Source organism: Rhamphochromis sp. 'chilingali' (assembly GCF_963969265.1).
Source record: "Rhamphochromis sp. 'chilingali' genome assembly, chromosome: 15".
NCBI lineage: Eukaryota > Metazoa > Chordata > Actinopteri > Cichliformes > Cichlidae > Rhamphochromis > Rhamphochromis sp. 'chilingali'.
Genome location: NC_137942.1, coordinates 7,390,935 through 7,406,034, shown reverse-complemented (window position 1 = coordinate 7,406,034; position 15,100 = coordinate 7,390,935). Strand labels below are relative to the sequence as shown.

Below are 15,100 nucleotides of genomic sequence, written 5' to 3'. Positions count from 1 at the left end.
TTACAATTAACCCCATAGTCTGGGTTAGTTGTAACATATCCTGGGGTGAAATGTAACACAATGAAATAAGGGTACTAACAAAACATTAACATGTAATCTTTGTTTATTCAACACATGAATGCACTTACATCCATTTATGTAGCTCTGTGTGTGTGTGACAGAATGCAGAAATCTAGCTTTTGAACATATTCCAACCCCCCAAAAAAGACAAATTATGGAATTTTCTGAAACTGAATATTTCATTAATTTTGGTTGGTCTTCCTTGAGTTTGGCCTCATTGGCTCAGTGGGCATTATAACCTACAACTCTTGCACCAATTTTGAACATAACAATGAAGCTGAAAAAATGTAGTTGTTCACCAGCATCGCAATTCCATTACTTTTTATCATGGCTTACCTTGGTGTGGTTTGCAAAGTGCTTCAGAAAGATGAGGAAATCTGTTTCTTGCACCCATCCTGACTTATTTCCACTACCAGTACTTCCTACTGGTCCATCTCTGACACAGTGGTCTGCATAATGTATGTGTGGGAACACAAACAGTGGAGGAATTGTGTTGCCAATGGCATTACCGCATATACAAATGTGACCAGTGAATCTCTCTCTGCTGATGTCGTTGCCCCAACTTGTTTAATATCAGTTAAAGTAATAGTGTGGTAAGTTGTAACATCTGCATTATTGTTACAACTAACCCAGACTGTTGCTGTTACAACTGACCCAGAACTCCTATAGCCATGAACTAGCTAACATTACAGGCAACGGCTAAAACATTAGCACTAAAGACCTACACAGAATATATCCCCATAGACATACAAATAACATAATTTAAGTTTGATGAGTTTAACTGCAAAGCAGATAATGCTATTACAAATTGAAATAAAGTAGAAAAACTTACTTTTTGGCATACAAATTACTTTTTTTCATGTTAAATTGTCTGTGTTTGACAAAATGTGCTGATTTTTCACATGTGATAGCAGAACTGAATTGGGCATGCACAGGATGAGTCACATCATTTGAAACTTAGCCCTGATTGGAGAAATTGGAAGTGTTACAACTGACCCACGTTACAACTATCCCCGGTCTCCCCTACCCGTTGTGGCTGAGGAACAACCAGTGTAAGTCTTAAGTCACACATGTTTACCTACCACAGAGTTTGGGATTTTTTTCTTTAGACATGAAGCCACAATTTTTCTGTCCTTTTTAAAATTTCAACTGTAAACGGTCATGCTGACAGGAGCAATCAAGTAAGGAATGTTTTTCAAGTCCACATTCGATTGCCAAATAACATTTTTCTTAGACTTTTATTCTGATATGCCACCTTCAAGTTACTGAAATACACACATGTGAAGGACAAATATATAGGATAAGGTTGACTTTTTGTCCCCTTACTCTTTGATTTGTTGGACCTCAGCGAAGCCCTCGATACAGCTGATCATGGGACCTTGTGTTGTGGTAGCTGGTATTTAACATAATACTAAACTGGTTCACTGTGATAGTGTCATACTATCACAAGTAGCTGAGTAAATTTTTGATCAATCTTTGATTTTTGAAGTTCACATCAAGTCTCTGACCTGCTCTTTTTTAATTTTTCCATTTAAGAAACATGGCTAAACTCCTAAAAAGTTGTTCTCAAAAAATGGACTCGACTGTTCATCTCTTGCTTGGAATGTTGTGATGTCCTGTTTTTTGTGGTTGTGTCCTAATTTTGACTTTCCACAAGTTAGTTTTATTGATGCTGCTGTCAAGAACTTTGAGATTTTTTATCTTGAAAAGCATTATATAAATAAATGTTACTTTTAAACTTAAATCAATAGGCTAAAATAAACACAGATATACTACTAAAAACATATCAGGCCAAACTAAAAATTCCAAAAGGTCACAGGAAATACCTAGAAACATGAAAAGTACCATCAGGACAGAAAACAAGGACTCGAGAACAGGAACTGAAATAGATAGGCAACTGAAAAGAGGAAATGGGAGCGCAGACAAAGGCAGCAATCAGAGGGTTTCCAATAACTGACGACAGCAAAATACCATTATGCCTTCGTGAACTTTCCCAGTCCATGTTAATAAAAGTAGAATATTTTATTTATCAAGAAACAATGTGTGATTTAAATGTTCTTTTATGTTTTGGAACAGTGCATACAGTATATATACCAAAAACTATACTAATAATTCAACACAGGTGATACTAATGAAAGCAAATGCAAAGCAAGGAGAACTGACAAAGAAAGCTGTAAGTGACCAGAACAAAAATCCACACGCAAGTGACACAAGCAAATTTAACTGAAGCATTTTGCTACAGCTACTTGAATTACAGCACATAAATAAACCCTTTGATGAACGTTATAGCCTAGGCTGGATCAGGTGACCCTGAGCTATCCAGTCATGCATCTTTATCCTCAGGCTGCTGTGAGACTCTCCGTGATGCACATACCTTTTCACTCCCAATACTTTTATTTTGCACTGCTGCAGTCATCAACTTTTGTAGTTGTCCTGTTTGTTATTCCTGGTTTCTCTCTGCTCTTCGTTTCTCTCGTCTCTGTCAATTCACCCCTAACCCGTGCCTGGTTCTGCCAGAGATTTCTTCCTGTTAAAAGGGAGTTCTTCCTTCTCATTGTTGCCAAGTGCTTGCTCATAGGAAATTCTGTAATTGTTAAGATTTTCCCTCTATTATTATTAATAATAATGCTATTTTTAGTATTATTATTAATGAAACCGTTGCTGTGATTTGGCACTACACAAATGAAATTGAATTGAATCTTGCACACTTATTTTCTTTTTTCCAAGGTGATATGTCAAAATGTCTTTTATGAAACATACCCATTGAGCTTGGAAGGTTCCTGTCTGAGGCTTCACTTTAGCTTTAACTAAAAGTCAGAAAATAAAAACAATAGCAATATTTTTAAAATGCATATGGGTATGTCAGCATTGTTTAAAGAGAGCCTATGAACCCAAATGATCCTAAGGGATGTTTAGCAGGCAGCAGTTCCTCTTTGCACGTAATTGCAGTAAGTTTCAAATAACAGGATACCCCTTGTGAATGCAGTAGGTTTTTAACCATTGTGAATATTATGGACACCAACATTTTAATAGAGGAAAATTTGGAAGATGCATATTATCCGTTTATTTACTGTCCTCACATTGTCACTGTGTGAAAACTGCCACCTGCTGCTGTCATGCTGTATACTGTGTTTACAATCGGGATTATGAGACATGGTACTGATTATCTCTCCAGCTGTGAATCTAATAAACTCTCAGCTGTCATTTTCCCTGCCAAAGATTCCATGTTTGCTCGCATAGCAGATAGAGATAATTAAATAGAGAGGTGGTGGAGTGAACCGCATTACTTGCAAACTTTGCTTTTTGCCAGTTTGCATGTCATCTAAAGCAGGCCTTTTACAAAACCGCTGGAAATTAAATTCCTACAAAGAAAGTTTTGTGTGCCATGTAGGCTACGAAAGGTTAATGACAATGTTTAGGTTTTAGGTCTGGCCTTGTTAGCATCATGATCGCCACGTCTAATCTAAGATGTCAGATTTCTGACCGTCCTCACAGCCCGTTTGGACAGAGGGAGGCGCCATTCTGCTGCTGCCATTGTTGGTCTTACTTTTATTATTTCTCTGAATGATGCTGTGATTCCAGAGAACTTCACTGACGAATGAGCAGAGTTGCTGTGTGGTTAATATAAACAGAAAGGAGGCAAACTCAAGGTCCAGACCTTTTGTGGACCCCAGCGAGCTGATCTCTGTGTCTTTGCAATCACCATGGCAGCAGGGGAACAACGTTGAGGAGGAGAGAAGGGGTGTAGTTACAAACAGGGTGGTGTGCGCCGGCAGTGAGATCGAGAGTGGAGAAAGAGGAGAAAAGAGGAGCAGAGACGAGGCTGTCATTTTTGCTTTTGTCTTTTTCAGGTCAAACATGTGTCTGAGGTTGGTGATGCTATTTCTCTGTCTCTCCCAAACACAGCTTGCTGAAGTTTGGGTTCAGCAGCAGACAGGTGAGCTCGGTGTCTTTTTCATGCATCATCATTAATGCTTTTGTTTATTTTGCCTGATTTTGTCGCAAAGATGCTTAAGCCTGCAGGTGATTTTTCTCTGGCAGCTTCTCCATATATATGTTTTTAATGATTTGCTGTATGCTTTGAAGCCAGTGCACTGGTATTTATGATTAGCAATAACAGTTGTTTTCTCATTTACTCAAAAGCTAAGCAAACATTTGCAATTTTTATTTACAGAATGTGTGTTTTTAACATTTTCATCCTGATGTTGCACATGCGACTCTGCGTGTTAATTTAATTTGCTCTAAGCCACAGAACATCAGTAGGAATCTTTATGGAGCAGCAAATGGGTATACCATGCCCTTTTCATTTTACACACAACAAGTGAATGAACTAGTTTACAATAAAGGGCACAATAAAAATACCCTCTTCCACAAGCATGCGACAGAGTCTAAACAGCAACCCACAAACAGCCCGTCTCAGGTTAAAATTAGATTTAGACTTGTTTTTCTTCTTGCATCCCTGCAAGTTTGGCACAACTTTTTACGAGCCTGCTGCATGGACGACGTGAGTCTATCGCTTGCATTTCCATCGCGAGATATACAAATATGTTGAGTAGTGGTTGGGAAACATGTTAGCTGATTTGGGAGTCTGAATCTCTGGAAACTCCCTTCTTGCATCCCAGCTCATCCTTTCAGCGATTCCTGAGCTAAAACAGCTGTCTGAGAAAGAGATATGATATAAACTGAAAATTGGTCATACTTTTTCTTCCTCGGGATAGAGCTCATCAGAAAGCTTATTTCATTAAAACAGCGGAAAGTTTGAGAGTTCTTCTGCATCATAGTGTTGCAAAGGAGGGACTCCGTGTTCTTGCAACATTAGGGGTCAACTGTCTCTGTTGATCTAGCATAATCCTCCTTTCCTTTTCTTAATAGTTCTTATCTGCACTGCCACTCAACATTATATACAGTTCAACCTTTTTAAAAAAATCACTCTGGCCCGAAAGCCATCAACATCATCTGAACCAGACTGTAAAAACACAGAGCCCTGAGGTGAAATGAATCGTGCACCCAGAAATGACCTCAGTGTTTGGCCTCTCATCATTTGTCCTGCTGAGAAGTTTGCTTAACAAATAGCCTGAAGTTAATCCAGGCATTTTGGAGCAAAGTATAAAAAAAATATTACAAGAAAGAGAAACAAAGTGACAGATTGTTTTCTAAGACTGAGCCACAGATAGGATGTTATTGTCTGCGGGCCCTTATTTTATAAAAGTCATGTGTAATGTCACTGGCGATAGCAAAACACGGATGTGTTTTAGGAAAGTGGCAGGAACAAAAACAGCCATCTGCCAACAGCTGAGCAACTTTGAATTATGTAGTTATTTGGAGAAGGCTTTGTATATGAAATAGCTGCGGTCTGAGCTTTGTCTCCTTAATTCATTTCTCTTATCTGAAAATGAAAAGCAGAAATGTTTTCGTGTCTTGAACGCAGAGATTTTGTTTCTCCATAGCAGAAGAAAAGTGAGGTAATCAGTACATTTGTTTTCTTAACAAAGACTTGTCTCTTGTCTTTAAAGGCTCAACATGAAATTTGTTGCACCCTCTTGGGGTTATCGTTTGACATGTTTTATATTCTGGGTGTTATTTTTAAAGGATGTTCCTCTAAAATCATTAAACTATTGCAACAGCATGCCAGCACATGAGAGCGAGTCCACTTATCAGCTATCTCATTAGAACTGGGAGACTTCAAGTTTAATATGTGCTTTCTATTGAAACTGCACTTCTACAATTCAGACACGCTCTTTGAAATGAACCAGGGGACGTTTGGTGCTTCATGCCAAATCCTTCAGCCTCTGCACAGGAAGGGTGTGTCCTCTCAGACCACTCTGAGCTGACCACTTGCAGAAAAAGGCAGCTAAATGTTGTGGTTTGGTAGCTCCTAAAAGAGTGGGCAGAGATCAGTTTTCATTCCAAAACATCTGCCTATTTAGTGCAGGGGGGAAAGGTTTCTCTTTTACCTCATGAGGCTTTTATTTGGTTATCCTTTATCTTATTCTTTTAAACTTTAACCCAGCAAACAAACCTTTTTTAAAATAATCAAGTTAGACCAAACTCCATCTATATACGTGACCCGTTGTGGCTTTCTTCTTTATTATCTCTTTATCCAAACTCTGTGCAAATGTTAATTTTCTCAGGTATTACCTTCTAACCAGGGAATCACCCGAAACTGCACAAAGCCAGAAAGACGCACTAAACAAATCTCGATGCACAGTCACTACTCAATCCTCTCTCTGTTGCACCTCCTTTCTTGTGTGGGTCTTTTTGTGAAGTAATAACATTTATATGCTAGGTTTCCATTCATTTTCTAAAATGTTTGGCCATATGTTTAAACATTTTAATGAAAGGCTCAAAATTTTTAGAATCAGCCTAACCTTAGTCTAAACAGTTTTTATAGCTATATCTTGCAATTCCAAAGACAATTCCAGTGTTACAAATTAGTTCAAGTGAATCTTGAAATTAAATCTCAAAGCATGACTGAAAAGGGGGGTTTCTATTTTCTTCCACTGCACAATCTTCTATTCCAAGAAATGTTGTTAGACACCAAGCAGACTGGACTGCATTATGCAGTTTCAGCTCACTTGCAGAGTCTGACTCAAATCTCACTGCTTTGTCTGCCAGTAAATTCAATAAAATGCCTAGTGGGGGTCATGATGACCCAAGTAGATATCATAGCTTCATATTCAGTACATGCACTCCTCCCAGCTTTTGTTATACTAGAATATGTCCATCTGCTGCACTGCAGACATCCTTTGTGCTCTTACCTCATAGATGCCACTACAGGGTGGATCTGGTGCTCAGCGATCACACGTCTAGGCGTAATATACAAGCTGCCACGAACACATTGACGCAGCACTTAATTGATTGAAAGGGTGGAGAGTAGCATAAATACAATGAGTTCCCTATGAGGTCAAAACATTTGAGCTGCCACTTTAGAAACTTGTTAAATGACACAGTGTAGCTTTGGTGACTGTGGAAGACATCAGCATTATAACTGAATGCAGAGCGATGTTTAAAGCAGGCCTCGCCAGTGTCCCACACAGTCTGAACTCTGGGGGTTTGGCACAAGACAAAGCTGAGGGACCAGCAGGCCTGAGCTCTCCTCCCACACTCAAGACAGAAACGCAGGCATCAAACCAACATCAACTGACATTTCGCTGGCAAGAGAGGAGCTCCACTGGGTACTGGCACCCATTGAAACTCGGTTACGGAATTATGGCCAAATTGAAAATGTCTGAGTCAATATATAAATGTTGCTTTCCTGATTATTGTCTGACTTTTCTTTGCTGAGGCTTCTTTATGGAAAACTGCAGCAAGAAAGGATTCAGATCTACTCTGTTAATTTTCTCATTAACACAAGCTGGGGTGGGAGGTGTCTGCATGCAAAGGAGCCCTCCCATTGTCCTCAATTAGACTTGACAACATGAGCACAACAAGAGTTAAACAACACACACGGTGTTTTACACTGAACAGATTGAGTTCACTCTTCAGCTACATACACCCTTTCTGAGCTTTTGAAAACAGTAAAATCGGTACTAAAATTTCCAGGTAAATTACAATACACAGCTGTGATGTTAGGCTGCATTACGCTATATTCAACTCAGGTGTGCAAGACTGAGTCACTGCAACAGGTGGCTTTAGCTTGCTTTTAAAACATGACTATCATTCTTTTCCATACCAACGCACTAGCAGTTTCTATTTTGATAACTAATACAAAAGAGTGTAGGCTGCAGGTGGCTAGCCTGACTTAAGCTGAAACTAGTTTCTACTGCTGCAAAGAAATAAATGCATAGTATTGTCCCAGCTTCAATTCAATTAACGATGAAGCTGCAACATTTCAGCAGTGTTAACGTTTAAGATCTTCTCTGTCGCGTTAGCTCATGGATGAGTTAGCAGTACTTGCTAGGATTAGCGTGACCTGGAGAGCAAGCAGGTCCATATTACCTAAGTAACAACCTAAATTATGGCGTTTGAATGTTAGTTTACGGAGTGTTTGAGCGTAGGTTTCCCAGCCGGACCACTGCAGGTCCGGCAAGTTACCTTGCTCATTTTTAATCTGCTCAATTGCGAAGACTCCCTGCAAGAAGTCACCGGAGCAACAGAGACGAACTCTTCGCGGCAGCCGGGCTGACCACGGCAATACATTAACGGTGATTCTGAAAGGAAACTGAGCTTGACGGGGTGATTAAATTGGCTTTTTTTTTTATATAATCCGAGACCTTTCCAACGCTACTTGAAAAAAATCCCCTGTAGTTTGCTGAAAACCCAAAACAGCAAACGTTACGTACAGGCGACGACCCTCATTTAGGGTTAGATGAGACACCCCGTAAAGAAGTGGCACTGCCGGGGGTTTATATAGGCTGCTGCGTGACGTCATCGTCGTGTCCCGTAATCTAGGTAAAAATCCCGCAATCAACTGTCGTAAATAGAGCAATGACTGTAGACAGATGAATGTATCTTACCAGGTTTAATTTTTCAAGGCAGGAAAACTGGCAAAAAAAAAACAAAAACATATTGCACGAAAGGGTTTGCCCTTGATGTTATCCCCTAACTAAACAATGCAAGCTGATTCAAACCAGAATTGATTGACAAATGCCAGCAGGAAAACATTTAAATCACTTTATTTTGAGAAACTTGCTAGTCCCTAACTGAAATTCATTAGATGGCACCTACAAAACACCAAAGGCAAGGTTAACAGTTAGGAGACCACTCTAGGATGCTGAAAACGTAGCAGTGTATTTTGACTAGGCCATAAAAGGAAAATATTAAGACAGAGGAACTTAAATATAGGCCTAGAAATAATTTTGAGAACTTAGTAACATCTGTTAAGCATGATAGAAACACATGATTGATTGGGGGTCCTTTGGTAGCAAAGTGAACTATCTGAACTGCATAATGAAGCCAGTTTCCTCCTACAACAGGTCAATGGCAGCTGCAAACTATGCAAGGACTATTTAGAGACATTTTTAAATTTAATTGTATTTATTTATTTTTGCCATTATCTTTGAACTGATTCTTTAGAGCTGAGAGGAGACATTGTTCATTGTGTTGCTTCATGTGTAGACCTGCACTGGTTCCAGACGTTGTGCAAGGACAAAGATGTCCACAGGTTTACATCCAACTCTCAGTATAAACATACCAGCAGACATGCATTTTCCACACTCCATAAGAAATTACAGGATGGTGTTAAAATAAACACCTAAAATTAACCAGGAATTTGTGGCTTGAAAGAAAGACAAGTTGTCAATTAAAACACCCAGAATTTTAAAACAAGTCCTACCTACCCCAGTTTGCTTACTACAGTATGGTTTTCTTTGTTTATAGGGTCTGACAGTTCTTTCCGAGCGTCAGTAAATATTATTTGTATCCTATTTATTTTCATTCAACAAGGGCATTTAACTGACAAGGCTACAGCTGATACCGGCTTGGCTGACTGACTGAGCACTAAGCATGACCATAACACCTTCAGTCTGAATAAAAATGAAGTGTTTCATGTGCATTTTATTTTTGAAGGCAGTGAAATGAAACCAGCAGGTTTATAATCTGAAATGCATCCTGACTAGGGCAGCACTGTAAAATCATATGCATTATTTTGGACAGATGATTGGTACAGTGTGGTCCCACAGCACCACGAAGAGTCTAATGGAGGTGACAGCAATGCTTATAGAACACTGAGGTCATCTTCGGGCCACACTAGAGTAAGCAGGGCAGTTCTGGGTGGAGGACTAAGCATCACTACCCTCCCAGACAATATGACACGTGTAGTGGTAAGTTATACACCACAGTGTTCCTTATTACTGTAATGGTTTGTGGCGTTTAATATGTTCTTGGCTCTTACCTGGTTGTATTTGTTTTACTTGGAGTTAAACACTGCCCTCTTTTGGAAAGAAGCATTTACTCTTCTCTGCTTACGCGGAGAAGCTGTGCCCAACACCTGAAATTTATTATTTAACCGTGTTCTCTGGGAACTTTTAATCCTTTTGCAACATACTCTGTCAACACACATCATGCTTTTAAAGCTCTAATCTCTTCTGTTTTCTGCATGGAAGGAGGATTCTGGCAAATATTACACATGGCGCATCTTTGGTCCAGAGGACCAACGTACTGAGAACCTGTGGATAGACATGAATGATGTCCGGCATGGTCAAGTCAGAGTCCATGGCATTCTGTCAAATTCATACAAACAGGCTGTGGTGAGTCTCACACACAGACATAAGTGAACCGTCTTACTTTCGGTTTCTTTCTTAACCCATAAAAACCATATTAATGAAGTAAAATTTTACAGAGTTAAAAATTAAAATGATTTGAACCCTTGAATAGAATTTCTCCTGGTTTGTAGACTAAGTGGCTCACTACAACATTTCTTTACACCTGGTCTACAAAGTTGGTATTTGTGCATGGGGGTATAGCTCAGTGGTAGAGCATTTGACTGCAGATCAAGAGGTCCCCAGTTCAAATCTGGGTGCCCCCTACATATATATGCACTGCTTACTTTGTTAAGCTGAACTGCTTCTTTACTTCCATGTTCAAGACAACCTGCTGGAAGCAAATGGGTGACAGAAACAATACAATTCATGGGAGCTCTCCAAAATTGGGCAATAGAACATTTGAAAAAAATTGCCTTTTTGTACTCCAACATTTGAATGGTATGATCAGGATTTGGCATTAACAACATCAAGGCATGAATCCTTTCTGCCTCACCACTGCCAATATTCAGGCTGGTGGTGGTGTAATGGTGTGGGCGAAATTTTCTTGGCTACACCTTGGGCCCCTTACTACCAACCCCAACTGAGCATTATTTACATGAGTCACCTTGCATATTGTTGCTGACCATGTCTATCTCTTTTTGATCGCAGTGCACCCTTTTCAAATGGCTGCTTCCAGCAGGATAACATGCCACAACATAGCTCAGATCACCTCAACCCTGTTTCTTGAACACAACAGCGAGTACCTCTGCAATCAACAGATTTAAATCCAATAGAATACCTTTGAGATCCAATAAATTTGCAGCAACTGTGTCCTTTAATGACAATATGGTCCTTAATCTATGAGGACTGTTTCCAGCATCTTGTTGAAATTGTGCCACAAAGAATTAAAGCAGGCAAAGTGCTGAATCCAGGCAAAGCATTCATCACAGCACTAGCAAGCTGTACCTAACAAATTGGCCAGCAAGTGTCGCTTGCTCCACATTTTTACTGTATTTTTTCACCATATTTCTTTTAAAACTGACAGTTTTGGTTCATCATCCAGCTGAAGTATAAAAAGAATATGTTCCTGCAACCTGGCAAATACTTAATAATTCTACATTAATTAGAAATACCTGAAAATTTCCTTTAACATTTGATATGAGACCAAGCCAAGATGAAGTTCCCTTGTAAATATGTGGTTGCATGGAAGCTGAGGCACATTAACATATTGGTAAATGTGAGGAGCTGCAAAACTGAGATATATTAATACACTTTAAATATAGAAAGGTGAAAACTACAAAGAGTGAAGACTGATGGTAAATGGTAAATGGTCTGTATTTGTATAGCGCTTTACTAGTCCCTAAGGACCCCAAAGCGCTTTACACATTCAGTCATCCACCCATTCACACACACATTCACACACTGGTGGACTGATGGAAAAAACAGAACTGCAGCACTTTGCCACTGCAGATGTCCAGGTTATATATGGTGAAACAGCACTTGTTTCACTTCTCAGATCACATTGAAAATGTATACCTCTGTTAAGACAGAGTTGACAGCCATTTGGAAAGTCCCAAAACAGCTTAAGCGTGTTTTGATGTTGCTGCAACTAAAATTGAACATGATAATTTTTATACTTGGTTACAGCAGGATCATGTTCCCGCTCTTGATCCTAATAATAATAATAATAATGTGAGTTTTAGGCATGAATTATAGTGTTTTGGATGTTAGTTATTTAGAAGAATATCTGCTTTGGAAAGTTAACACCCAGCCAGTTCAACTGTCTGTACTTACAAAGCCAAGTTGTTGCTATAATTCAGTTAGTACACTGAAAAACAATTACATCAGACAGCATGCTGGGAAAATGTTAATCACAGACAGGCTGCTTCCAGTCACATGTCCAGATCCTGTACACCCAATGTGTTGTGATAAGACCAGTTGCTAAACTCACATGTAGGGGGTATAGCTCAGTGGTAGAGCATTTGACTGCAGATCAAGAGGTCCCTGGTTCAAATCCAGGTGCCCCCTTATTTAGATTTTGGTCATGACAAACTGATGTAGTTCTTGTAAGATAACATACAGGATTTTCGTCACATTAGAAATACAGCTGGTTGTAAAATTGAGTATTGTGCTCATTTACAGTTACATGTTTTTATTATTGTACTCTATCAGAGAAGCTCAGCATGTTGCCCAGTTCAGAATGCTGCATATTTATCTTATATGATCTTTCATGTAGCCGTGCAGCTCCTTTCCCATAAAGCCACTCTCCTTTTAGGCCATCATTTCTTCTGATTAGCGGCCCCTCACGTACAGCAAGTGGGTGTTGCTTCTGTGCTCATAGCTAGAGCTGTGTGCCTGAGATGACCATATTAAATATATTCCTTTGTTCTTTCTCATTCAGAGGAAGAAAAGTAGAAAAGACTGTGTGAAACAGAGCAGTCTGAAAGTCTTTTTAAAAAACAAAGTAGAACAAATCTTTTTACTGAGAGATTTGTCCAAAACAAAGGTTTTCCCAGAGATTTTGAAGCTTCTTTGTACCATATAAGGAGCAGCTGGGGTGCTTTTAACTGCAGAATAACAAATCAAAACATGACAACAAAGAAATTTCTTCAATCTGTTTTTTTTTTGATGACAGATAAATCATTTTTTTTAATCTCTTCTTTTGTCTGTGTCTGTTTGAATCTTCTCTTTTTGCAGCGAGTAGCCCTGTCCTTTGACTTTCCTTTTTATGGACATTACCTGAGGCAGATTACCATAGCAACCGGAGGTACGTTTTGATTTTCTAACAGATGTTCAAGTGACCTTCTGCAGTGCAGTAAGTTGTACACAAGTCTTACATATTTTTCCTTCTGGCCTTTTTCCAGGGTTTATCTTCACAGGGGACATTACTCACCGTATGCTGACTGCAACACAGTACATCGCCCCTTTAATGGCTAATTTCGACCCCAGCTACTCCAAAGAATCCACTGTGCAATACCTTGATAATGGTATAATACCATCTGACATTTGAACATGTCCTTGAGTATGAGATTGTCTGATCTTTCTGTTTGATTTCTATTTGGCTTTCATTATCTTCAGGTGAGGTCTTTGTGGTCCAGTGGGAGCATGTCAGAATCCCCGGCAAAGAGTCAGTAGGAGGTTTTACCTTTCAAGTTGCTCTTTACAAAACAGGAACCATCACTTTCAGCTACAGAGACGTGAGGAACATTTCTGCTCTTTGCTCTTACTGGCATTCTCAGATCAGGTCACTTGATCTTATTTTTGCAAGTATTAAGTGAAACTTCTTTGTGTTTACCAGATACCTCTGTCGGTAGACGTGATCAGTTCAGCTGAGCACCCAGTGAAAGCTGGTTTATCTGATGCCTTCATGGTCATGTCGCCGTCTTCTCAGTCAGCAGGTCAGCAATAATTGTGCACTACAATAAAGTGCTACCATAAAAAAAACACATATAAATCATAATATTTCCATTTCAGATCTCCCACGGCAAATGATCTATGAGTACCATCGAGTTGAGATAGACGTTACAAAGATTACCAACTACTCTGCTGTTGAGTTCACTCCTTTGCCTAGTAAGTGAATATCTAAATCTCCAGAGATTTCTTTCCACAGTCAAAGATTTAAAAATCAGCAGTGTTTTCCTTTTCTTTCCCTGTGCAGCCTGCCTTCTGCATGACAGCTGTGAGCTCTGCCTCTCAGCCAGCCAAACCTCTGGTTGTAGTTGGTGTCACGTACTGCAGAGGTGAGTGGGGAATTCTGCAAACCGACAGTGTTAGAAAAATAATCATTTTAATGTCTCCTGTTTTAGATGCTCAGACGGCATGGACAGACACAGACAAGAATGGCTGGATTATGCTTGTGCAGAAGAGGTATAGTTGGACTAAATATCAGTTTATTGTATTGTATTGTCCACGTTTCAACATGTGTTTATCATTAATTGCACTGTCAACTGTATTGGCAGAGCCAAGGCGCAACATGTGAGGATTACTCCAGGAATGACAACTCCACTGGGGCCTCCATCACGCCAGAGATCGAGGGCATTACCTTTCTGACTCCACGACAAAAGGGCTGTGACAGTGACGGTGAGAATATGGAACTAAACTCTGTGTGTTTGCTCAGTAAAAACAACAAACAGAATCTACAATGGAATAAGTATTTAAACTTTTACTTTCAGATGAATCTAAACATCAAGTTGGTAGTGGTGAGTACCACTTGTAGAAACTGGTAAGATTAGGTTTGGGAATGAATTCTTAAGAATTTGTCTTAGTTCCAGATGTAAAAACTGATTCTTCAACCAAGAGCGTTGGGTTTGCTAACACTGGCTTGATCGCTGGCTTAGCATCTGCCCTGGTGCTGCTCTTGGCCCTGATATTGGTATCTCTTTACATCAGCTACCATCCTTCTGCTGTATCACCACTTTACCTCATTCAGGTGAGTTCAAAACATATCCTATACATGTTCAGTCTGAGTCAAGCTGATGTTCATATTCTAAACAATGATAATAATATGAGTATTATTATTACTTGATGCATTTCAGCGACGCAAGAGCTACTGGCCCTCCTTGAAGTTTCAAAAGCAAGAGTCTGGTTACACGGAAGTGGAAGGAGGTGGTCATGAAAAAGACAGCATTGTTGAAGCCGGGCCATGTTAAATCCATGTGAAGGGAATTATGGATCATGCATGTTGTGCAAATAACTACATTGGAAATTGAGTTCCAAATAAAGGATTAAAAGTCTTTTTTAAAAACATACCTTAAAGGGATGGTGCTGTTGTTGAACATTATTTAGAAATGCAAGGTTTTCATAGTCCCTCCACTGCATTACACTGTAAAATGCATGCCATTAAGCTGACATACATAAAC

At 39.4% G+C, this 15,100-nt stretch overlaps 1 protein-coding gene across 1 annotated transcript; it reads left to right on the top strand.

Annotated features, from left to right (window-relative positions):
* The first annotated feature begins 765 nt into the window (after positions 1–765).
* Positions 766–15,000, top strand: LOC308412010 (plexin domain-containing protein 1-like). The gene is made up of 15 exons (XM_080906079.1): positions 766–1,112; positions 3,912–3,997; positions 9,655–9,821; positions 10,104–10,247; positions 12,939–13,008; positions 13,106–13,228; positions 13,320–13,438; positions 13,540–13,639; positions 13,716–13,811; positions 13,900–13,981; positions 14,048–14,108; positions 14,201–14,321; positions 14,414–14,440; positions 14,507–14,670; positions 14,777–15,000. The coding sequence occupies exons 2-15, from the start codon at positions 3,919–3,921 to the stop codon at positions 14,888–14,890; spliced, it is 1,467 nt and encodes a 488-aa protein (XP_080762205.1). The 5' UTR covers positions 766–1,112; positions 3,912–3,918; the 3' UTR covers positions 14,891–15,000.
* Positions 15,001–15,100: the final 100 nt, after the last annotated feature.